The following is a 26,247-nucleotide window of genomic DNA, read 5'->3' as shown; positions in this document are numbered from 1 at the left end:
GCATTCTGCAACTGGTTTCTCTCCATTCTACACCATGTATGGCCAGCATCCCCGAGTCCTTCCTGTTCCCGACGTTTCTCCCTCCGATAACCCCGCCGCAGCCACTTGCGTTAGGGATATGGAGTCCCTCCATGCCCAGGTCCTCATTCATTTGCAGGAAGCGCAGGCTTCCATGAAGGCCTCCTCAGACGCTAGGCGCACCGTGGCCCCTTTGTATCCCGTTGGTTCCCGAGTTTGGTTGTCCTCCCGGCACCTCCACTTGAAGGGTTGTCGAAAGCTGTTGCCCCGTTTTGTGGGTCCCTATGTTGTTTCCCGGGTCATCAATCCGGTGGCCTATCGCCTGGTTCTCCCATCGTCCTGGCGGGTTCATCCTGTGTTCCATACTTCCCTCCTCAAGCCCTGTCCCTCCTCGACTCGTCTTCGCCCTTCTCCTGCCCCTGTTTCCCTGGATTCTCCTGATGTTTTCGAGGTCTCGGATATTCTGGGTTCACGTTTCCATAGGGGTCGACTGCAGTACCTGGTCGATTGGTTAGGTTATGGTCCGGAGGAGCGTTCTTGGGTCCCTGCCTCTGATGTCCAGGCCCCCCGATTGGTTTCTCGTTTCCATCGGGAGCATCCTTCGTGCCCACGAGGTCGTGGGCCTTTGGGGGGGGGCTCTGTCATGTCCTCAGATCATTCCTTCGGCCATGTCCCGCCAACCACTCAGATAACCACCTTCTCCCAGTCACCTGTTTCCAGGGGCTCACGCAGGCATTCCGGTTTGGCTCGCGCGCTGGCGAAGCAATCGCCATACACCCTGCAGTCGCGCTTGCGGCCGTTTCTCCATTGGCAGTTGCCATGGAGATTAGGCAGCCGCTCGAGCAGGAAGACAAGTGCTCGTTCCGTTGCGACCCGATCACGTGACGTTATGCGGTCATGTGCCCCAGGCTCACGGTCACGTGATTCCATTCCGTGTCATATGACCAGGAAGTAACTGTATTTAAGCCGGGCAGTGCTGGTATACCGCGCTTCACAGCTGTTTTCCTAGGAGACCCTGTTTTGGCTGAATAAACCCGCTTACCTGGCTTCCTTGAATCTGGTTCTTGTTTTTGGACTTCTTGTGGATCACGTTCGGCTACGGCGACTTCGGCTCTTCTGTTTCTCACGGCTTCTGACCTCGGATTGAATCACGGACTTCTTCTGGATCTTGCTCTTTGTTCCTCCACTGGATTCGGACCGCCTTTCCTGGCTTCATACCTTGTTTTTGCTCAACGGACACCTTTTGGATTTCCCAGGCCGCATCCTTGTACAATAAATCATACTTCCCAAGTGGTAGTTGTCACCCAACTATCGAGGGACCACAACACTCTTCAGGTGGAGATTGGCTGAAAAATATCCTGACCTATGATTTAGGGTGGATTCCTTGCCTACGTGAGTCCCGGAACCATCTCTCAGGTCCATCTTCCCTTTCATCAGACATCTGGTAAGAAACTGGCCATTCTTTGTTTTATGCATATAGTACCCTGCTTGCTTGGTATTTAATCATTGTATTTTTTACAGCTGCCTTGGGGCTCCTAGTACTTCGGTTCCGGCCTCGGATCTCTCCACCTGCGGCCTCAAAGGTTGCACAGGGAGTGATTAGTGATTCTCCCTGTGCGGCACTTGGGGACGGAGGTCTCTTATATCTTCACGACTATCAACGTATAACACATATATCATTAACAACAATTTGGTTGATAGGCATATTATTACTACAATTCACATCAGAAAAAAAAGTCAGTAGAGGTACGTGGTGAATAAAACTCACAGATGTCTCCAAAAGCAGTTCTTTTTTCCAAGGCATTAGGATGTTGCCCACAGATGTTCCTCTTGATTACTATCGTAGGAGACCGTTTCAGAGGGGAGGCTTTGAGCTGAACAGAAGCCTGCGTCACCATTAAGCATTAAGCAAGAAGGCATTCCAGTTTTCAGGGTGTAACTAGTGTCTTTTCGTGACATTAAATCATACACAACACTACCTGGAAGGATGCTTTCCAAATCCTGAAGTGAACGCGATATCAACAGGAATCGGATGCTCAAAAGGAAGAAGTTGACTCGCGCTGTGTTTTCAGCTAAACCAGCTTAACAGCACAATCAGCCTACAACGTCAGCAATTATATATGAGGAGCAACACATTTTAAGGACTTCCAAAGGAAGAATCGCAGACGACAAAGATCAACTTCAATAGTATGAATGCAAACAGTTGTTCCAAGGGGGAGAGAACACTCGCAGCCCCCAGCTGAAACAAAACACTCTTCCTGCGTTCACACAAGCAACCAGAACGTGCAAAAGAACCTTAATAGCTGTCCCACACAAAAATTACTCTGCATATAATCTCCACTCTGTAGAGCGTTGTGATTGCTTTTGCGTTGACAACAGATCTAGCGAAATGTAAATACAAATAACGTCTCATGGACGATGTGACAATTCAATATTGTAGTACGGCAGGAACAATCTGTTATGTTTGAACACTCACATGAGTGCGCAGAAGCTTTAGATACCAAGCTGCTGTTGAAGACTAAAACCAAAAGTTATTTTCACGTAGGTTTGAGTTTGAGTTTTCCGCAGACTGTGTCCAAGGCAATGGATATGGTTAAAACAATAAAATATAAATAACCGCTCTTCACAGTCAGGCTGCAACTTTTTGGCCACATGGATTCCGGTTTGCATGTAGAGCCTCCAGCAACAGCAATATCAAAGGCAATGTGCAGCTAGTCGCATGTACTAAAGACACGGATGGTATCAAAGGGTCCAGCCCCACAGTCTCCCACTGCGTGCTACTGTCGGATAGTCAGCCGCCGTAAAAAAAACTTTGGTGAACTCCAACTTGCTGTGTGTGTTACACTTAACTGCAGCCTTCTCTGGTACGGAAGTCCATTTAGCACACCAAAGTGTCAAACCTCAGAGCCTCAGCTCACGTGGATCACTGAGTGTTGCGTGGGGGTCTAGTTGTTGCGGGCAACGTGAGCGCCGTGACTGTGTCATGACGCTCACGTGCCCAGTTAATAAAACGGGCTCTGCTGGCGCTGCGAGGGTAGAGCAGCAGAGCCCCAGGAAGTGGCAACTCGTGTCTATGGTCATTGTGTGGTTGGGCCTGCCACGTGGTCGTGGCCTTGTGTGCGTGGCGCGGCCCGAGTGCCCTCGGAGCCGCGACCGCTGGGAATCAGGGGGTGACACCCCCACTCATCGGATCATGCGCCCGGTGACACCGGGCGCTGCAGGGTGTCTCCCTGTCTAAGACATGCCGGCTGTCCGCCGACGTGCACACTGCCGCCGGGTGATCCCGACAGCATTAGAGGGCTGCCCCGGAGACCAGAGGCAGCCCCCAACACTGGCGACGAGGAAGTTGCGCCCGCCAGCTGGTGCTTGCGGCGGGCGGAGTCGTGGACCCGCGCACACGGCCGCAGTCGGCGGCCGTGCAAGGATGCACAGAGCGGCCCTCTTTTAGTTAGGGTGCGGGGCCTGGAGCTCCGACCCGCGGCGACGCTGCACGGAGCGGGGAGAACACCCGGGCTGCCACGGGTGAAAATCTTTGTTTCAAAAAAAAAAAAAAAAAAATATAGTGAGGTTTCGTTTCCTCGCAGGGCAGAAAAGGGGACTTGGCCTGGAGTGCCCGCCCACGGATCGTGTGAAGGGCCTCATCAACGGCCTGTGTTTCCCCAAGCATCTCTCAGGAGGGGACCTCGGAAAGGGGACAATAACCCCTCCACAGGCCGTATTGGTGCCACGCCCGAGGGTAGCGGCTCCACCCGGAGTGCTTGTGCGCCCTCTAGGGTTCCAGAAGAGGAAGGCCATCGAACGAGGGTGTGGTCACCGGGAAACAGGCAGTGCCCCTCCACAGGCCAAACCGGTGTCAAGCCCTGGGGTTGCAGCTCCACCTGGAGTGCTCGTGCGCCCCTGGGCAGGGAGAACGCCAGGCACCCATCGACAGCCACCTGAGCCTGGCAACGGCAAGCGCACACCAACACCGGTGATTGGCGGATGACGTCCTCACCTGCCAACAGCATGTCGGATGACGAAGGGGTATGTAGGGGTCAGCTGGCACCAATACCCCAGTTTGATGTCCTCGGTGCGCCGGCAAGCCTGGGGGCCCGGTGGGTGGCCTGGGTGGAGAACCTGGAGTTGTACTTTGAGGCAATGGAGATCAAAGACGCCGCCAAACGCCCGACACTCCTATACACGGCCGGGCTGGCCGTTCAGAGACTGTTCAAGACACTAAAACCCCAAAATCAATTGTACAGTGCAGCCGTCGCAGCCCTGAACGAATACTTCAGAGCCATGGTCAACAGGGACTATGAGAGGTTCAGGATGAGGTGTGCGAAGCAGGAGGAAGGGGAAAGCCTTGATGCATTCCATGGGAAGCTGCGCGGCATTGCACTGGGCTGTGACCTGGGGAACTTCGAGGAGGATGAGATCCGGGCGCAAATCATCTATGGCTGCAGCTCCACCAAACTGCGCAAGCAGGTTCTGAGGGACCCAGCGCTGACCCTGGATCGAATACTGGAGCTTGGCAGGGCCCAGGAACTGGCAGAGGTGCGGGCCTCGGTCATGGACTCCTCCAGAAACCAGCTAAAGATGGAGGTCCCCACGCAGCGAGTGAAGGTTGAGGAGGTGGCGGCTGTCAGCAGGTGGCCAGGAGGAAGAGTGATGAGGAGGGGAGACTGGCCGAAGAGAGACCCCAATGCCACAATATGTCAACAGTGTGGGTGGGATCTGCCTCACCCGCAGGACTGCCCGGCGATGGGACAAATCTGTGGAAGGTGCGGGAAAGGAGACCATTTCGCATGAGTGTGTCTCGCTCCAGCCCCAGCCGGCATGATGGGGGCATCATGGGGGGAGTGAGGTGAAGGGGAGAAGGACCCCCAAAGCAGCAGCGGTCCAGGTGGTGGAGAGTCCCCGAGAAGCACCGTACGACATGGGGGAGGAGTACGAAGAGAATGTATTCTTCTTGTCCTGCAGCGGCGCCGAGGGCCAGTTTGATCCCGGAATTTTCTGAGTGGGAGGACCCCGTCATGGGGCCCCGTGGTGTGGGGACTGGAGCACACCTGTTTTGTCTTGCGGTGTCAAAAGAAAAATGTTTGGGTTTTGGAGTAGCGGTTAGCTGGTGCGCGGACTGGAATGCACCAAATGTTTGCGGTGGGGTGTCGTGTGATTTTGTTTGTTTATAATAAAGGAGGGATGTTGCCTGGGGGTCTAGTTGTTGCGGGCAACGTGAGCGCCGTGACTGTGTCATGACGCTCACGTGCCCAGTTAATAAAAGGGGCTCTGCTGGCGCTGCGAGGGTAGAGCAGCAGAGCCCCAGGAAGTGGCAACTCGTGTCTGTGGTCATTGTGTGGTTGGGCCTGCCACGTGGTCGTGGCCTTGTGTGCGCGGCGCGGCCCGAGTGCCCTCGGAGCCGCGACCGCTGGGAATCAGGGGGTGACACCCCCATGCATCAGATCCTGCGCCCGGTGACACCGGGCGCTGCAGGGTGTCTCCCTGTCTAAGACACGCCGGCTGTCCGCCGACGTGCACACTGCCGCCGGGTGATCCCGACGGCATTAGAGGGCTGCCCCGGAGACCGGAGGCAGCCCCCAACACTGAGGATCACTTTCACTTTTTCCTCACTTTTCACTCCGCATTTGCTGCCCAGGAGCTTTTGAGGGAATCGCAGGCTGCTAGGTAAACAGGTTAAAGGAACAGCAGGCAGCAGACACAATCACTGTGTACACCGAGGATCACTTTCAGTTTTTACACACTTTTTGCAATGTGAGCCAATACAGATTAGACAGGGGCCAGCACACATCCTTGCCTTAAACCGGAGCAAGTTTCTATTTTCTTAGACATGTAGGCTTCACTGTCTAATTTAACCTGAAATGAGGTTCTCTGATGTAAATAAATCAAAATATTGTGCAAGCCCTGATCTATGCCCCAACTATCTGATTCAGTTCGTAGACAATTTCTATCAAGAAGGTTGAAGGCTATTGTAAGATCTAAAAGAGTTATGTACATAGGGGAGATCTCTGGCTTGCCAACATCTGCAGGGTTTGTTTAAAACATGTATTTGCAAGCTGATTAGGGGCACTAGCCCTAGAGCCACTTGATTGCGTAATAATTCTTTCCACATCTTCTGCTGAAAAATCCAGCTGCCAGGAGACAACCACACTTATGGCAAACAAATCACACATATCAGAGCCCTGGTCCATATAATTGCAAGGAATGAGTCACCCAGCCCTTTTCTAAGAATGAATTACTTCACACCTTTTCTTGTCTGACTTCCAAATTATTAATAGTTGACCAAAAAATTCCCTCTTGTTTTAACAGAATGATGGTCAATAAAGCCTCCTCATATTGCTTCATTCATTGAAACCTATGGTTTCTGCGCCAATTTTTCAATCGCTGTTTCTCTTTCTTGATAAGCACAAATGTGCCTCTTCACTGCAGCTTTGTATTCTCATTGCTGATTGTTTCACTGATTTTCAGAAATTCTGATTGTGTATTAATGTGTCTATTTTTTTACATCTCCCGTCTTTACATTCCTTGACCTCTGCCTTGCTTTGTATCTTAATGTATTGATATCCTCCTTACTTTGGATGAGGTTCTATTTATTTAGGCCTTGAAGGGAAATTGGCTTTCACTTAAATACCCTTCCATCTAAGGTCCTTAAAGACAATTTGAAGATACCTGCCCTTAACATGTGTTATGTGGTTATTTGCCCACATTTCACTAGATAGCTGGTTCTGGTCTTTAATCTCTTAAGAGTTGTCCCCATACAGAAGAAACCTTCTAATTATCCTTGAATTCCTGCTAATCTTTTACATGAGTCATTGCTGCATCATATAGTGAATCCTCAAGAAAAGGTAAACGCACATCAAGTTAGGGACTTCCTTACGGCCTCTGGATCTACTGATGAACAGCAAGCAGGATTTTGCTTGGGAGGTGAGAAGAACAGGTTTAGTCTCTTTCAGATGTTGGGGACATGGGGACCTGGATCTATATGCAACATTTGGCATTGTCAACCACCAGATCTGGCTCTGGGATACTGACCAGGCTGGTTTACTCTGAACTGAACTCATCTGGCCCCCTCTTCCCCTATATGAGTTGGATGTGAGATCCCTTACTCTCTCATGGTCTATTTAATATGTATTTTCAGTCTTTAGCAATGCTTATCCATTTGTTTGGATTGAAACTGTACTTGACTCACAGGATACTCAGGTACTGGCCAAGGAGGATCTAGGGAAAATATAGGGGTTGTCTAACTGCCTTAGTCAAGCAAATGAGCCAATACTAGATCATATGAACCTTTGATGAATGTGAGGCCCCATTGGTGAGGCAGAAAGGAGCGACATTGTGGAATTCTTCCCTGTGGTCCCAGAATATCGGTAAGCACCATGCCCCTCTCCCTGGGTAATACACATTGGTACTAAGCAAGATACCACCTTGTCTATGGATCCTCTGCTCATGTTTGTATCTTTTTTGTAAGTCCCTCAGAAGAATGCTTACTTTCCTGCCTCTCATTACTCAAATTTCTCTGGACTCCTCCACTACCACTGGTGCAGCCAACTAATCTAATGCATTTCATTTAGGTTATCCTGATTTCCTGAAAAAAGTGTTTGCAAGTCATACATAATACCATTTACAGGCTCCTGAATTCGACCTTGTATTTTAAGCATATCATGTTGTTTTACTGTCCACTCCACATATTGCTAGTTAAAAGTCACATATATTCAGTTTAAAATCTTTTGTCTGGCATTTCAGTCCTTCCTCAAGATTGGCTAGAGGTTTAAAATCTAATTGACAAATCATCTATCAGTACACAGGTTTTAAACACCTAAAACAGGTAAAAATATATTTACCCCCAAAATATATATACCCCCAAAGATCGATTCCTATCAGGTTCAACCGTTGTCTACAGCCAGGGGTAGACCACGATGTGCATATAAGAAAATAGATACATACTCTATATTAACAACTACTTTCTCAAAAATCGTGATGTGTCATTGTCCCTCTCAATACCAGTTGTCATGAAATAATTAACATAGAACTCCTAGATTGTATACATTTCCAAATTGATTCGATGTATTATTTCATTTATAATATGAAAAATGAATTAAAACAAAACCCATAGACTCACAAAGTGGATAATAACTCCACACAATTGGCACATTCACAAGATTAAAAATCACAACATACAACAATGGCCAGACACAAATGACAACAATCTAAATTAGGCACTCATAAAGTGTCTCTACACTAAGACTCCCAACATGTTTCTGTTCCTATCACCGAATTGGTAGAACATTCATCAGGGGATTTTCTTTAAGATTTAGGTTTCGCCTACACTTTGTGTTTAGGGTAATTAGCATTGCAAATGCAATCTCAGTAAAACCTTTAAATGGCACTTCTTCCACTGCGTTCAACAAATAGATATCTTCTCCTAGTTCCTAACTGTTCACTCTGTGTGATGGCCATTTGTAGCATATAAACGCTTAGGTTCCTTGCATTGCCACACCTAGAAGACTTGCAATAGGTGTCCTTTAATCCAACAGTACGGTAGGCAAGAAGAATCTTAGTCTCTTATCGATTCCAACAGGTCCCCATATGTATCATCTGGTCTCCAGATGGGCTAAGTGTATCAGTCAGTTTCTTCAATGTGAGAATTATCTCATCATAAACCTCTGTGGTCTCACTGTTAGACCAAACGGCCGACACAGCTCGAAAGGTTTTGCCATCAGTGGCTTGTGGGCTCTTCCCTTTCAGTTATTGTTGCAAAGCTTCATAACTCCCTCCCACTGTTAATCCATTCCTTATCTGGTTTTGATATCATGCCATTCGGACCTATGTGTTCCCCATTCTCTGGGGCCTTTTCTTGTCCCCCTTCTTTAGTCCCGCACTTGCTCCTGCATGCATGTATTAGGAATCCGCTTGCTGTGTGAGAGTGTGTGTTGATGTGTGTTATGTTTGTGTACTCTACAAGTGTTGAACATAAATTACTGTTACTATTATTTAAATTGTATTTTGCAACACATGCTCTTAGGCCTCATGGAGCACATATAAAAATAGGGATCAAGAAGCTTGACAGTCAGACAATAGAGGACAGGAAAACCAAGGACTAAGCTCTCTTCAGCCTGGTTTCAATATATAATATTATGAAGCCATTTGGAAATCAAAAATCTCAATGTTTTCAGTTATAATACCATAACTAAATAGTTCACATTTAATAAAATGTTAAAACACACTCCCACACATTTCAAAATATCCAGTTTTATGTTCACAGCCTTCATGGCACCACTTCAACATCCTCTAAAGCGGAATGGAATCGAATGGCTTACATCGCAATCCTTGTTTCCTCCTTCTTCATTGTAGATCACCATAGTGTTGAGGGGCTCCTGGTCGAACGGCACCATCACCGTTTCTGTGTCCACTTTACAGAGCAGCAAACATCCCACTGAGGTGAGAAAGGAAAACCAAACATATCCGTGAACATTTATTTTATGACAGTAGCGTTCAAGAGGTTAAAGATCAGACAGGAGCAGTATCGCCTGACCAGAATTCTAAAATACAGGTCACAGAGTGGTCTTGATCTAACTTTACATCCTGACAACGTCATTTGGGTTCATAATGTATTTTTCCAACAAAGCTATATGAAAATAAGTAGAAAAGCAGGCATAAACAAGGTGAAGGCAAGTGGATTAATTCAAACTCATTTTAAATTAAATGTTAATCTTAAAATGTTTCATTAACTTTAGAAATATGGATATTATAATTAGTCCCTTTTTATTTTTTGTTTCCCATTCTTATTATTTTGCTAGATCAGCAGATAATTCATGTTTAAGACAAAATAAACAAATATGCTGTACTGTGATATCAAACTCCATTACTGATACAGGTATATTGTTCATGTATCATATTTTGACATGTCTGTAACAATGACTGAATGTATATTATCTAGTTATGCAAGTATATTCAGAATACATATACTGTTATTTTTGTTCCCTTGTGTGTTCTCTCTCCTGCATTATTTTACTTCATTATTTACTGGTGATCATTGGAAATCATACATCCTGCTATAAATGTGTTGTCATACAAGAGTACTATGTTGATGAATTGTTAGGTATTTAGTTAATCGGGAACAAAGCCCTGAAGAAGGTTGCAGCGGGCGGGACGATTACCCATATCCTCAACCCGCTGAGTGAAACACGTGTAGGCTAAGTTAGGTTAAGTAATACATACAGTATTGTTAGTGAGGAAACTCGATTGTTCTCCTTACAAAAGGTTTATTTTTGCTTCTTGTATTGATTGATGAACTTTTGTTTGAATTAATAGATTATCAGTGTTAATGAAAGATAAATTAAGCGCAGACAAACAGTAATGCCCCTGTTTTGTTTATTTAGGATGTGTGACACTTGCAGGTGTAGTGTTGTGATACATTTTTGCTGCAGTTTTAAGTGGAATTCATAATTGTGCCTAAAAAATTGATTGAGTAATCTGTACGAATAATATAGTGCAACCGACCTCGGGCTCACCTGATCTCTGGATGTTTTGGACTACAAATCTCATCGGCTCTAGACAGCGTAGTAGACAGAGAGATCACCGGGTACAGAAGCATCTGGAGAGCAGAAGGTTGCAACTCCATGTACTATTCAATTGGAGGGTGGGTTATAATGGGTTTGGAATTGCTGATACTGCAAAATGTACTTAAAGGCACCGATTGGGCACATATGATGGTGTTGCAAGTTGTATAAATGTTTATAACATAACATAATATATAGGCCATCTTAGTTCATCCGCGTAGGCTCAAACAGAGGATGGAGATGGTGTGTATACCAGGCATTCTATTGACATATGGTTTTGAAGTACCTTCATTTCATATGTCATTAAGACAGTTCAGCAGGTTGAGCGCTTGCAGCTGCTGTGTGTGATACGAAGGTCACAGTTTCAAATCGTGGCAAGGTCAACTCAGCCTGTCATCCTTCCGAGGTCGAAATGTGAGTATCAACTTCAGTCAGGTGATCATTGTTTGTAAATGATGTATGTACAATGTTTGGCAAAAGCACTACATAATAGCAAGCCATTGTGGGGGTGATAGTACATGGAATATAACCATTTTAAATATGCACTATAAAGTTGCTCTTTATTGTTACCTTGATGAGTAAAGCAGCATGATAGTGATCTCCTTTCCTTCTTCCCTGTTGAAAGTGATGATGGTTGAAAGGACGGGGGGTGGGGGGTCCCTCATATCTGGCAGGGCTCACGCTACCCAATTGGTTGGCTACTATACATGGTTAAATGTGCAGCTGTAAGAGGAGAGAAATCTTTTTTACCCACTTGGACCTGGATGGTGGTGGGTGAGTCAGTCTCGTGCATCAACCTCGGAGCTCCAAATCGTTCCTCTTAGTGAACTGTTGGCATGGCAGTCCATTCTATTGCCAATAAAGCAACTCCACCTCAGGTCAATATCCAGTCACGCCACACACAGGGAAGGTCTACATGCTGGTAGGGAAGGCATGGGGTTTGTGTTTAGTTTAGTTTCTTTATTTGTACGGCACACCAAACCCTCAGGTTAGCTCAGTCACTGCCTACTCAGGAGTGGACTGCTTTTACAGCTTGAATCTCGTTGTCTGCAGGAGTGGAGATTTATAGACTGGGTGGAATGGGGGTACTCGTGCATTTTCATTGATATTGGAATCTTCTCCATGGGAGGGTTCAACCTCCTCCTGCTGATGGAGGGGCTGAGGCCAGTTGAGGAGTTTAGCCTGGTATTTGAGTAAAGTGAGCACTTGGTTGGATTTCAAGTTTGTACTCAGTGTGAACAGTGTTCATGTGCACAACATATCTAGCACCCCTTTAAGGCTCTTCTGTTGCTTAATATAGTGTTCCCTAATCCAGGATGTAGTTTGGGAAAGTGGACAAGTGCATAATGGCATGTGTGCACAGGGGTGTAGTTTGGGAAAGTGGACAAGTGCATAATGGCATGTGTGCACAGGGGTGGATGAGGAATGGGGGACATGTGGGCAATTCCCCCTCCCCCAGTCTGGTTAGGATGTTCTGCCTGGGCCAGAACTGCACAATGCAAACTATATAATCAAAAAAGAGAACATTCTTCAAAATCCAGCTTGCCCCAAAGGAGCTGATGGCAAAGAAGGCCTGTGCGGCCTTTCTGTCTGGAGTGAGTCAGTCGTCTTGATTCCAGCAATGGTGCAGATGTGCCAAAGTGTCCCTCACATGTGGGCCTCTACAATGGGTGGTTGGGAGGGAGAAGAGCCTAGGCTACAGGAGGATGTTCATACCACACAGCAGCAATGCACGCATTAAAATGACAGATTCTGTGACTCTGGAGGGTAATGCTGGCCACTGTGGCCCACACACCTTTGCTCTGATACAATCCTCAGCAGCTTATCATGACTCCTACTCGCCAAGGCAATAAGGCTATACATTTACTAAAGTGTATCCTCAGTTTAATTCCTTAAGAATGCTTCCCCTATGTTCTGGTGAATTTCTTGATCACTTTCATTACAAATGGCATTTAGAAACACCCTAAATAACACCCATCAATATTACTATTGTGGTTTTATAAATGGCAGTTGGATTGTTTGTGGTACTAACTTTTGGGCACAGTTGAAAAGCAAGCAGCCATATGTAACATTCAGGTATTACATATTAGTAGGCAGCATTCAGAGTAGGCCAGGTTTTTAAATGAAATAAAGCTGGAAAAACTTACCACCTCTGTCAGTGGTATTTTTAAAAGTCTGCTCAATTCAGAGTTTACTACTACCGAGTGGCATTTCTGGAATACCTCTGGAGATATTTCGGAAATACCACCTCTGCAAGCGTTAACATAAAAAGGTGTTTTTTTAACATCCTTTCAGCCATTTCCACCTTGAATGTGAAGGTGGAAATGGTTTACTCTACAGTAGTGTTTGGCAACACTACAGTACATTCTGTAAGCACATAAGGGTCCATTGGGAGCCCTTTTGGGCATTACATGTTAAAGGTTGTGTGAAGGTGGGCATTAGACATGCACACATTTTCACCACCTTACAATGGCCCTTTATAAAAACGTGTTTAACTGTTTTGAAGTGAATTGCCTGTGATTCCTTGAAAACACAAATACATATAATCGTTCACTCTTACTCCCTCTCTATCATCAGATGGCATGCTGATGCCCCTTACAGTTCCCTCTGCTATCATGAATTGAAATATTCAGCCATCTTTCCAAGAAAGGGCCCGATAAAAACTTGGGAGCCTGAAAAAAAACAAGTCCAATCAGCGTCTTTCAATCTGTATTGTCCAAGTGCAGACTCCATATCTTAATTTACCAGCTAGACCACAGCCACAACCCTTTGACATGTCTGGAAGAGGCTGAAAAATAAATAAAGGTGCTTTAACATCTATGTGTGAGCCAGTGAAACGGAAGGTGGTGAGTGACAGGAATTAGAGACTGAGCAATGTGGGCAAGGGAATGTGTGGTTAAGGTGAGAGAAGTGAATTGAGTTAAGAATTAAGGGATGGTGCAAAAGGACACAGAGGTATGAAAAGGAGGGGAGGGTGAAGGAGTATCAAGGATGTTGTGCAAGGGAAAGACACCAGGGGGTGATGTGTAAGGGTAATTGGGTAAATAAGACAGAGGTACATATCTAGAAAGGTGCTACGCTCACCTGGTTCCCACAGGGACATAGATCGGACCCAGACAGCTGCGGCCTCCACCAGCGTGAAGCATAGGGCAAAGATGATCGTCTGGACGGACCCCCTCAGTCTTGTAAGCTTGACTTGTAGAAACATTCTCCTGCAGATGGAGAACGGTATTTAGCCCGTGGGTGTGAATGCAGACCCCCCCTCCCTGCTCCTGTTCTCCCCAATTACCACCTCCGATATTCCCAGTCAGTGTCCTCACCTTATGTTTTTGATTGGTGAGCTCTCCATCCTGCATGGCATGCAGGGGCACGTAGATAACAGTTACTTCACTGGTTTTAGGTGCTGGGGTTCTGGACGATTATTGAGTCCGGAGTTTGCCAAGTTTTAGAAGAGTTCAAAATGTCCAAAGTTCACTCTTGCACTTCCCTGTTGATTTGCGGCAGCAAATTCTGTCTGGAGGTTGCTGGTGGCGTTCAGGTAAGAGTCTGTATCACCCAAACTATCCTGTAAAGGTGCGTGAGATTAGCTCACTGTCTTTTCCTTTTTTTCTAGATGCGGCGCATTGAAGGATAAAGCCTCCAGTGATAATCAGGTAAGTCTTGTAATATAAGTGATTGTCTTTTTAGTCTCTTTAGGCTCACCTTGCTTTTTCTAGTCTTTTCCCCAGGTTTTTAAAATCACTGAAAAAGTGACGGAGGCAGCGCCGAGTCGGAGATGCTGTGGGCTGGTGAAAATGGAGCGGTGCTGCAGCTGGGATGTGACGCGTGCCGGAAGAATGTCCCTTCAGGCTCGGAGTGATGCAGGATCCGAAATCAGGTGAGGAATCAGATTAAAGTCTGTAATCTAACCTCTTCTCCTATTTTCCTTTCTCTCCTAGGGGCTCCGTGTTCGAGGCGGGCGTGGCTGAAGGCTGGATGCAGGTTTGCAGACACAGTGAGCGTTGCGCTGCTAAATGCAGAATGATGCGAAGTGTGTGTTGTAGATCGGGCGTGGTTTAAATGGCTTCAAAACTAGTCCCAGGTAAGACGTCCCTAGAACCACACCCGAGTGAAAAAGTAGTCCTTGTGGAAAAATAGTCCCTCCAGGTCTCACGTTGGCCTGGATGCATGTGCAGCATGGTCTGCCTCAGGTAAGTGATGACTATGAGCATGGCGCCTTAGGTGCCAGGACTGATTTCTACTATGAGCCTGGCGCCTAAGGCGCCGGGACTGAACCCAGATAGCCCCTAGCCGGGGCTTCTGAGGTTTAAACAAATATCCGGATGCCTGCTTCCGGGGCAGATGGGCTTGGTCCAGCTGCCCGGGGGTAGGCATCATGACAAAAGGTAGATGAGCAGCTTAAGTGTCTGCTGCTCAGATCTGTGCCCGACTTGAATGCCAATTCACCAGATTGTGGGAATGGCTTGACCCCTTTCTTCTAATCTAGTGGTGCATATTCGCTTTATGAATATATGTTTCAATGAAGACTTCTTCTATATTTCATATGGCCGATTTATCATGTGACTTGGTGCTTTGAAAACAAGACATATTGAAAAGTGTACTAGTTTAGCCCTTAATTAGGAACTTTGCATGGAGTGTTTTGCTGGCTCTAGTATTTCTTTTATTTCATTATTTATTGTGCATTTGTTTAGCACTTACACAACAAGTAAATTGTGTTTTAAAGTACCCACATGGCAACAGGGAGGGAAAATGGGATTGAAAAACAATGTATGCACTTTAGGAAAAAAGATGACCCTACTATGCCTTGTGAGTATTCAGAACATTCAAGTGCAGAAAGAGAAGGGGGGAAGAGGGACTGAGTTTAAGTGTTGGAGTGTCTGCACGCATGGGTGAGAAGCAGATGTAAGCGCCAAGAGTATTAAGTGCAAGGGAGCGTTGAGCTGCAAATTGGGTACGTGCAGACCTACAAAGCCAAAGGCCAGTGGGTGCTGAGGCAAGTGCTGTGTATAAGCAGAAGCTGAGGTGATTGGGTGTGGGAGGCGAGGGCCCCGAGGACATGTAAGGAGCCGTTTTATGAGGATGGAATGGTTGACCGTGTCAAAGACAGAGGAGAGATTAAGTAGAATGAGGACAGCTTGAGAGTTGGAATCAAGGGACGCAAGCAGATTCTCAAGGGTATTCAGAAGAGCAGTTTCTGTGCCTCTGAATGCTCGGAATCCATATTGATGGTCGTGGAGACCGGCAAAAAGTTCAGTTTGTCTGGTAAGTTGGGGGAATATGAAGTCTCCCATTCTGTCTGATTTTAAAACAGTGGAACCAGGAGTCCAGCTCAAATCTTTGCCTTCCATACTTCACACAGTAAGTGATCATGACCAAATCAATTGCCATTTCTTTGCCTTATTTCCCTTAACTATCTATAGGGAATGTCTCACTCATAGTTTATAATCTATACTATTATTCCATAAATAATTATAATATTAACCATTTGCATAATTTGTACTGGTGGGGAAAAGCTGGATACCAGGTGCATGCCTTATCTTTTCTGCGGTGTAGGGGTGGGTAGGATGAGTGTTATGTATGGGCTTTGTGTAGTGGGTAGGCAGGAAGCTAAGTATGGGACTTTTGTTTTTTTTTAGTTAAGACAAACCCCCTGGTTCAGCTGTATCTCAGCTCTACCAATAGATTATCTATATACCTCATCTCTTTAAATTCATCTTATATGAGAGATGGGATGGGATGCAAGAAAGGTGATGTAGCCTGTTTTCCATTTATAAACTAGGACATGAAACTTGAGCTCAAACCCAAGCTTTCCTAGTTCACCACATTTTATAATCCTGGGTAAATAATCTTACCATTTCTAGTATCTAGAGGACGATCTCTGGGACCACTGTCTCTGAGAAACCACATTTAAACTAAAAGATATGTTGCATAAAAGGAAAGTAATATTAATAATTTCTACTGTATATACTTGCAAATGAGTGGTTGGGGGAGAGGTTGGTATTGCGTTTAGTTGTTTTGGAAGTTGGGGCCACTGCATTGTGGGCTTCAGACAGAAAACAGCACTTGCCTTCCATTCCAGAGGTTGCCAGAACTCTCCTGTTGCATGAGCACTGTCTATGCTGAGTCCTCCACTGAGCTCAGGGTGCTCTTCTCTAGTCAAGCTTAAGGTTGTGTAATGTCAGGCTGAAGCAAAGGATTACAATCTGGCTCAGAGTTCTCTGCCTCTTAGGACCAAGCCCCCATGCCGACACTGTCTCCTCAGAGGACAGAGGTCAACACATTTCACATAAATGGATCACAGAGCAATTGATTTAAAACTATAAAGCTGACCTGATTCGAAAAATTAGCATTGTACCAATCAAAAATGTAGTAAGCAGACACTGCACAACTCTCTCCTATGACTCTGTTCTCATTCCCACACGAGTCGCCGCCACACATAGAATATTGTCTGAATTTTAGCAATGTTTATCTGATAGTGATGTTCAAATTTCTTTGGCATGTGTTTGGCATTTCTGAAGAAGCCAAAGTTACCACGTTCTAAGTTGTGGCTTATCAAGAACTAAATAATGTTTCCTATGAATGAAAATCACTAAATAATTTACCACATGCTTAGGAATGTGAGGATGGCCGGAAGACAAACATATCTTGATATACGCTTCAGTAATGAAGGTGTCTATTACGTTTTGAATGGTTTACACTATTAGAGTTAATCCTTTTAAGTATGGGAACTTGCGTAAGCTTCCGGCTACAAGAAACCACAGAACAAATCCAATAAGATTTTTAAAAGCAGAACAGGCATGAAGAAGTAATTGAATGCCAAGTCAAGTACACATTAGGCCTGTGTACAAAGAGTACAATGTGATATAATTTATGTTTTTTACAAATGTGTATTTTTTAATTTAATTGTTTTTTTATAACACGCTTAACGAGTCTTGAGTCTCCATTCGGGATGGCAGCGTTCCTGTGTGATACCCTGGGTTTGAGCAGGACAGTTAACTGGATGTATCAGGAACACTTCCGAAGAGGCTCTTTGCGATGGTAAGTAGGAGAAGCCAAGTGTAGTTGTTCCCACTATCAAAAGACATGAAACTCCCTTGCAGGCCTTGTTGGTTTGATGAAAAAACAGGGTTCCAATGGGACAACAGCGGGGTCAGGGTGCCAAACCTTCCTAGCACATCACCAGTGGTTCCTCAAGTTTACTTTCTTGTTAAGGATACTTGGCTCCTTATGAGGTTGGTGTGAACCTAAGTAGATCGACCTGGAATGAATGCAGAGCCCCTTCTCTTATCCAAGATACAGTTCACGCTCAAATCTCAGATAGCCAATCGAAAATCTGCTCTCTTGCATGCACTCCAAACGTGGGCCAATTGTGGCCTACAGTGGTCCCAGTCATTATAGGCTACCAGACAAACTGGCACCAGTAGTGTGGATTGGGACCAGACAGCCCCAACACTCTTCATGGGTACTAGTACACGTGACATGCATGAGCCCACGAAAGATGCCTTTGTGGGAGGCTGCATGCCCTAATAAGGAATACCCCGGTCTCTTGACCTGGGGGAATGCAAAGGGGCAAAACAACCAAAGGACAGGACAAAACACTTTGTGGCACAGGCATTTTCGGCACTGGCCACAGTCTTGGGCCAAACACAGTAAACGCGGTATGGTCCATAAAAACAAACAAAAACATACTTTAAATGTAAAATACTGCCACCAGTTCATTCTAGGCACATGTGTACAAATATCAAAAAATCCTTAGAGGGTTGCTAGGGCCATAAAACAAAAAGGTCCTCTGTGCGCTGGACTGTAAGGTACTTGGCACATAGATAAAAAAGTTAGCAAGAAATGGCAACATAGTCGAAGACTAAGGGAAACATAGTTTCCCAATACTGACAGCCTGAAAGACTTGCCAGTTTCCCCATAACAAATGAGCAAAAGCCCAGAGGAGTGCAGCTGAAGTCTGTGGTCCACTGGAAAAAGTCAGGTTAGGTAAGCCAAACAAAAGCAAAAGGTTTGGGGGGTTCACAAATGGAGGGGAAACTGTACCTAAGAGACATCCTTCCTAACAAGCAGTTCATGTATAGTATGAAGACAGTGTTTTTTGGACATAGCAATGTGTATTTTGTGAGGTATTGTAGTAAGATGTGCAATAAAATGTACCTCATGGTATTAATCAATACAATTATGTAAATTGGCATCCAAACGCCATCCTTCCTTTGGAAGCCAGACTGATTAGAAGGGTATGCACAAAAGAATTAGAGCATTACAGTAGAGCCAGTGTTTACTCCATGATAAATATTGCTTTGAAACACTTGCTTTGTGTAAAGGCGCTTTACAAATAAACATCACCATACCATACCATTCAGGATTACACCCTGAAAGAAGTACAGATACTGTTTTACTAGACACCAGAGAATTACCTTGTTGAAGTTGGACCGAAATAGAATGACTGAAATAATTCTCCTGGACCTCACTGTGATGTATGACATGGTTGACCACTCCATACTTCTAGACTAAATTCCTATGTTGGTAGTGAGGGATCTGCATTTCAATGGAAACACAACCTTACCCAAAAAACACTCAGTAATGAAGAATTGGGTAATTTCATATATGAACCTGTAACATTTAAAAGTGGAGTTCCTTATGTTAAACAATATTCACATAAAACCATTGGGTTATGAACATTGGCCTAAGCACATTCACATTGTACAGAAAACCACATTTAAAAATGCCCTGAATAGAATTGACTAAAGCTGCCATTTTAGAGTACAGAAAATATATCCGTCTCAGGATTTTCATACCTCAGAGGAACTGATTAATAAGCTATTGAATGAACGTATGACTGTTGCCACTGTGCGACCTCCTTATGTGACTTTTCCCATTGTTTTGCCTCTTCCCGCTGTTGCGCCTCCTCCCGTTGTTGTTCCCCTTCCTCTCGTTGCTGCTCCTCCTCCTGCTGTTGCTCCTCTTCCTGTTGTTGCTTTGCTTCCTGCTGTGGTTACCCCTTCTGCATCCTCACCCTTACCAACAGTTGCTGTTCCCTTAATTCCGTCTCCACCGCCAGTGGTAGTGTATTCACTACCTATTGAGCAGGAGTTGTCAGAACTTTCTTTACCACGTGGTTCTGTTTCACTTGTAGTAATTGAAGGGGTGGCACCTGCTTCAAGAATAGAAACTCGTGATGCAGTATCTAAAGCTAGAAAAAGAGAATTGTATAACTGGGCTAAACAATATGTAGAAGAGGGTGAAGAATCAGCTGTTTTATTTGCGATTTCTGTCCAAGAAAGTATTCCTGAACAGGCTATTTTAATAGAGGGGATGGGAATGCATTTGGCTGATATTTGGAGTGTTTTGACGGACCTGAATGTCCCACAGGGGTTGAGGGATTTGAATGTTCTTGCCCGCTTAAGGGACACTGCAGCGAAAGTACATGAGCATGTTGAGAAGGTATTTGAGTTTAAAAGGCAGCTTGATCAGTTACAGAATGATGAATTAGATGGTAATGGACTGGAAGCCTCATATGTGCATAAGCAATTTCTTCCTCCATTGAAACCAATGAGTGAGGAAACGCATATTTTCACAGGAGACACACTTAGATGCATTTCGGATGCTTCAATTTCTCCCATTGAAGTGCATGACAGATTTAGTCAGTATGCTCTGGCTAGGCAAAAGACAGTGTTATAGGTGATAGTAGAATATCTACAAGATGAATTTATGAAGAAAAAGATGTGTTGTCCCGCAGATTTAATGGTTATTTACAAGACAGCATTTTTGCCCGATACTGCTTTGACTACTTTGTCACTTGATTTAGTCTTGTTGCTTAATAAGCGTACATATTTGCCTACTTTACAATTGCCAATGAGGGCGGTTCCTCCGACATTTGTCCCCAAAGTAGAAATTCCAGCTGATGTGCAGGCCCAGCATTCTCCTCGTGGTTTCTTGTGGTAAGCAAGTGCCTCATATCCATACTAAATATTTGCCAGTCTTTATTGATGTAAAATGAATGTACTAAGCGCTCTGTGCGCGGTCTAGTCTGTTTCCCCATTCCGCTTCTTGATCCGCCCCCTGTTCCCTCCTCCCTCCCTACCCCCTCTCCTGATTGGCCAGTCGACGCTCTTAACACATCCTCCCAGGGCAGCCCGTCTGCCTGTGCAGCCCTTCAGCTAAGGCCCAACTCAAAGGGCAGCCCCCAAGAGGCAGCCCCAGGAAGTGTCTGCAGGTGTCAGCAAGCGACGCAGGTAGCCACTGACGAACAACCAGAACAGCCTAACAGTTTACTATCCCCAATACCTCATTCACATATACAACAGAAAGCAGACAACACTGCCCCACCTAACGCTTATCTCAAGGAAAAGGAAAGCAGTGCCACGCACCTAGTACCTTAGTTAGCATTGAAAAGCTCTAAACACTGAGCAACTTACATCCCTCTCCCCAACCCCCACTCATCCTGGTGACCAACCCCTGCCCCCGCTCACCCCACCTGCAACCATTACGAGCAGCCCCCGACAGTATCCACAAGAGCTAGATGAAGACCACACTGCTGTCAAGCAGCATCAATGGACAATGTAGGCACAATTTCAGGTACACATTGTCACACTACTACCTAGAAATCTCAAATTTAGGTTTGTCTATATCTGCCATTTAGTGAAACGTAGGCCTCTCTCCCACTTTCTAGGAGTCTCAAATGTGCATGTGTTTACGTCTGCCATTTTGTGAAACATAGGCCTCTCACCCACTATCTAGGAGTCTCAAATCTAGGTGTGTTTATATCTGCCATTTTGCAAAACATAGACCACTGTGTTTATATATGCCATTTTGTGAAACATAGGCCTATTTTGTTTAGATCTGCCATTTTGTGAAACATAGGCCTATTTCCACATTATCTAGGAGTCTCACATCTAGGTGTGTTTAGATCTGCCATTTGTGAAACAAATGCCTCTCTCCCACTATCTAGGAGTCTCATATGAGAATGTGTTCATATCTGCCATTTTGTAAAACATAGGCCTCTCTCCTACTATCTAGGCGTCTCAAATGTGTATGTGTATATATCTGCCATTTTGTAAAACATAGGCCTCTTTCCCACTAGCTAGGAGTCTCAAATGTGAATGTGTTTATATCTGCCATTTTATGAAACATTGGTCTCTCCTGCTGTCTAGGAATCTCTAGTTTAATTGTGTTGTTCTCACATCTGCCTTGCCATGAAGCATAGGCCTTCTCCAACTGTCTAGGTGTGGTCTGATTACTGCCTACCATCCTGTGGGGCTTAGACCTCTAGAAACACTATCTGGGATCCCATAATTCTAAAGGCATTACATCCCTGTAAACCACTCTGTGAAACCTAGGCTTTCCTGTGAAACCCGCAGACTGCCCTGACGAGGTGCCATAGACCGGGTAAGTACACATATCTAGCTCTGTATCCCAGTTGGAAGTCCACCTCTCCTCAGACAGATAATCTGGTGTTCCCGTCCCACTAGACAGACACCATGCCACACGGTGGTCAAAGCAGAGCAGCATGCTGGCGTACCGGTAGGCCTGATGAGACCCACAACAGCCAAACTCAACCACCACCAACACACAACCCATCACCCCATCCCTGCACCTCATCAACCTGCAACCCTTCACCTCACCTGTGCCCCCTCCTCCCTAGGCCACCCCACCTCACCCCAACCCTCTAACCCTGCCACATATATCCCACTAAGCTTAGTTAAGAACAGCAAGATGGAGAGAGGGATCAAAGAACATTGTCCCCCGGAACATACTGGACCACACAGCGAGACATAAAAAAAACCACCCATCACTCACCATCCCTGCCACCAACCACTCACACACACCAGCTGCTCATAACATCTCTGAACAATGTAGCATCTCCAATTTGTGTGTCCCCAGTCTCAGCGCAGCAAGAGCAACTCTGGCCAAACCCCAAGCTTCACAGCCCCTCCCAATCTCACCCATATCCTTATGCCCCACATAGCGTCACCCATTCTCCAGCCCAGATCACAAACACTGCCACCACACTATACGAGCCAAATCTCGCCGCCCACATCCAACCCGCTCCTAGACCCATTCCCTTCATCTCCCATTCCCGTTGTTCCCCTTTCGCTACAATGCACTTCCCTCCTCACCCTGCTCACCCTATCTCTTTGCCCCCTCCCTCCAGCCCACCTACAACTCAAAACCATACCCGCCTAGCACCTACAAGGACACCCCTCCAACTATCCTGCGTACTCATCAATGCCAGATCAGTCTCCAAAAACAAATTCCTCATCTCTGACTTCATCACATAAGAAAACCCAGACATCCTTTGAATTACTGAGATCTGGTTTGCTGATGACTACAAGTCCTTCACACACAAGGCCTCCTCACACGGTTACAACCTTACTGTCCGGAACACATCACAAAGGGGTAGAGGACTTGTGATACTACACAAACATCAATTCCCGATAATGATTAAGGACACCTCACTCAACACCACAGACTAGGAATCCGTCATGGTAAAACTGCAACTCTCACCCTCCACCTTGCACAGCTTCCTATTCATCTACAGATCCCCCGGCTACAACACAAACTTTGCAGGCACACTTGGTGAAGTGCTGGTCACCAACCTCATCCTATATACAACAATTACCATCTTAGGGGATTTCAACATTTGGTTCGACTCGCCCTCAAGCCCAATGACCCGATCACTCACAGACAATCTAGAATCACTCAACTTGACACAATTTATCTACACACCCACCCACATGGGAGGTCACACCCTCAATGTGATCTTCGGCACTACAAACATATCTACCCAGCCCCCTCCCCCTATCATTGACTGATCACTCAGCAATTTACTTCTCCATACCACTGAGCACACGGGCTGGCGTTCAAGGCCAAACACGACCACCACCAACCAGATCTAGCACACTCATGCCTCAACTCTCTCCCTACACTTTCGCACCAGGGAAGACCTTGAGCAATCAAAACTTTCAACCTCTGGCAACAAAAGGCACCTCTCAGAGATCAGGGGCAACACCCCGGTGGTTTACCGCCAAACTCAAATTACTAAAAACCCTCAAGCACCATCTGGAACAGACCTGGAAAGCCGACCCCACAGCACAGAACAAAACCGCCCTAGCACGGACAACCATAGCATACAGACAGGAAATTAGAAAATCCAAGAAAACATTCTATGTGAACAGAATCCTAAATGCTCAAAACCCGAGCAAGGAACTGCATAGAATCATATTCGAATTCATATCCCTGCTTGAGACATCCCCCACCCATCTCCCAAGCCCTATGTGACATCTTATCATTACACTTCCACAAGTCGCTATCGACAGACACTCCGGCATCATATCTAGATTGGAACACATGCCCCCAGCCCCTACCTGCCCACAGGCAGGCCTTCCTCAAAACCCCCACTTGATACAAATCTTTGACTCTTTCTCTCCCATTTCACACCAGGAGTTCCACACGCTCAAAGCAGATAGCCGCCCTTCTGGCTCCCTAAAGGACACTTGCCCGCCCACACTCCTCAAAAACATCCTAGCCTCACCCTGTGCAGATAGTATCACAAGCTCACTCCTCAACCATTCACTCACATCAGGATCTTCCTGGGAAGCCCTAAAAACCTCCTCCCTCAGACCTAACCACCAATCTCAAACACACGCTTCACGGCCGAACTCATGGACTGCGCAGTGTACAAGGAGCTTGGCCTATTCAATGAGGCCAACAACCTCCTAGACCCTGCACAATCGGGCTTCAGGCCACTCAGGGGAACAGAATCCTCCCTAGTCTCCATCTAAGACAACCTAAAAAGAACAGCCGACGCAGAAGATTGCGCTGTGCTCATCCTACTTGACCTCTATGCAGCATTCGATAATATCCCACTAGACAGTCTCAAACACTATGAATCAGAAACATAGCCCTCTCATGGATCTCCTCTTTTGTCTCAAATTGCTCACAAATCATGCACCTCCACCTTATCACATCGACCTTGTGACCAGTAAGAAAAGGTGATCCAAAAGGAGCATCACTATATCCCCTAATATTAAACTTCTACCTAAAACCCCTACCCACAATCATCCGATGACACAATCTTAGTTGCTCCAACTACGCAGATGACACCAAGATCATCCTTAAAATCCCAAAATCTCAAGGCTCCGGCAGTCCGGTCTTGTCATCATGCCACTGGGATACTGACCACTTGATGATGACTAACCACCTCATCCTCCACTCAGGGAAAATTGAAATTCTAGTTTGCGGGAAAACAGCCCTCCTTCCCCAACCAATTACGTGGCTTCAGTCCCTAGAACCAGCACCGACAACTTCAAACGTGGTAATAAACTTGGATGAACATTGGACATGGACGTATCCCTCACCCAACACACCACCTCTGTATCTAAAACCTGTTTCTTTCATCTACGGATGCTCAAGCATTTTTTTCCCTTACCACACTTATCCTCACTGCTTCTCGGCCATCACCTCCATCATCCTGTCCCGCCTAGACTATGCAAACCATCTCTACCTAAGTGCTCCAGTGTTTCAACTAAGGAAACTGCAAAGAATCCAAAACGTTGCCGCGCGCATGCTCATTAACCTACTTCCCAGATAAAACAGCCTTATACTAAAAGTCCTCCATTGGTTCCCGATTGGTCGACGCACTGCCTTTAAAGCCATGTGCATCTCACACTGCGCCATCCACAACACCATTCCGGAATTCCTTCAAGACAAAATCCTATGCTGCCAGGCCTAAAGGAGTCTCAGATCTCGCACAGCTCACCTAGTGGTCCCACTTCACAACTCCTCCAGGCTGGGCGGATCCTCGTTCTCTGTCCAAGCGCCGATTATCTGGAACTCTTTACCACTACACATTTGCAATATTTAAAATCACCTAAAATTCAGAAAGGCCATAAAACGTGGCTTTTACCATCATCCTCTTGAATCCCTCCCCCTCTCTAAACTACATTGCTGAACCCAACATTCCTATACACCAATTACAGCACAGATGCCGGCAGCGTTTGCAGCGGATAACCTTGACAAACTATCACCCCCAAGCACAACACTCCCATCTGATAAATACTGCAGGGAAGCCAGCAGCATTCGCTGAGGCACACTGCAATAAACCGTACTCCTCCTCCAATCACAGCACTGATAACGGCAGCGTTCGCATCGGCTCACCTTCTCAAACTATCGGCCCCATGCACAACAATATTCCTACCCGATAAATATACCAGGGAAGCCGGCAGCATTCACCTAGGTACACTGCAATAAACCTCACTCACCCTCGCTGCTCAGACTTTCACTCCTGAAAGACCATGTACAATGAGACCATGCCGTCCACATTGAACAAAGAAAAGAACACTGCAGCCGAACTACATTAAAGCATATGGTATATATACCTTACGCCACGTCTGTGGACACAGGCTCAGCCAAACATCCATGCACCATATAATGCAGCTACGGCTATGCCAATCCTCTAGCATCACACATAGCGTCCACACAGAAACTCCTGACGCACATCAACACCTCTGCCACTAGCATACATCGAATACCAACTGAAAGAAATTTGGGATAGCTGGGCACACATCAAATCTTCAGCAATTGCACTCTATCCTAAACTACCGACAGCACGCACCCATGTGCCTGAACTTTGCGTTGCTTAGTGGAGCCTAGCCAGCCACCTAAGTCCTAAGCC

The 26,247-nt window shown here is 45.9% G+C and overlaps 1 protein-coding gene across 2 annotated transcripts in view; it reads right to left on the bottom strand.

Annotated features, from left to right (window-relative positions):
* The window catches only part of LOC138580293 (cadherin-like protein 26), a 769,589-nt gene that overhangs the window by 156,841 nt on the left and 586,501 nt on the right, over window positions 1-26,247 (bottom strand). For both annotated transcript variants that reach the window (XM_069650709.1, XM_069650708.1), the window contains exon 13: window positions 9,330-9,445. In XM_069650709.1, coding sequence (XP_069506810.1) covers window positions 9,330-9,445 — 116 coding nt within the window. The remainder of the gene's footprint in view (window positions 1-9,329; window positions 9,446-26,247) is intronic.

The sequence above is a fragment of the Ambystoma mexicanum genome, chromosome 3p, assembly GCF_040938575.1.
Source record: "Ambystoma mexicanum isolate Mex_15411 chromosome 3p, UKY_AmexF1_1, whole genome shotgun sequence".
NCBI classification, from domain to species: Eukaryota; Metazoa; Chordata; class Amphibia; order Caudata; family Ambystomatidae; genus Ambystoma; species Ambystoma mexicanum.
This window is presented reverse-complemented; position numbering and strand designations above follow the sequence as displayed.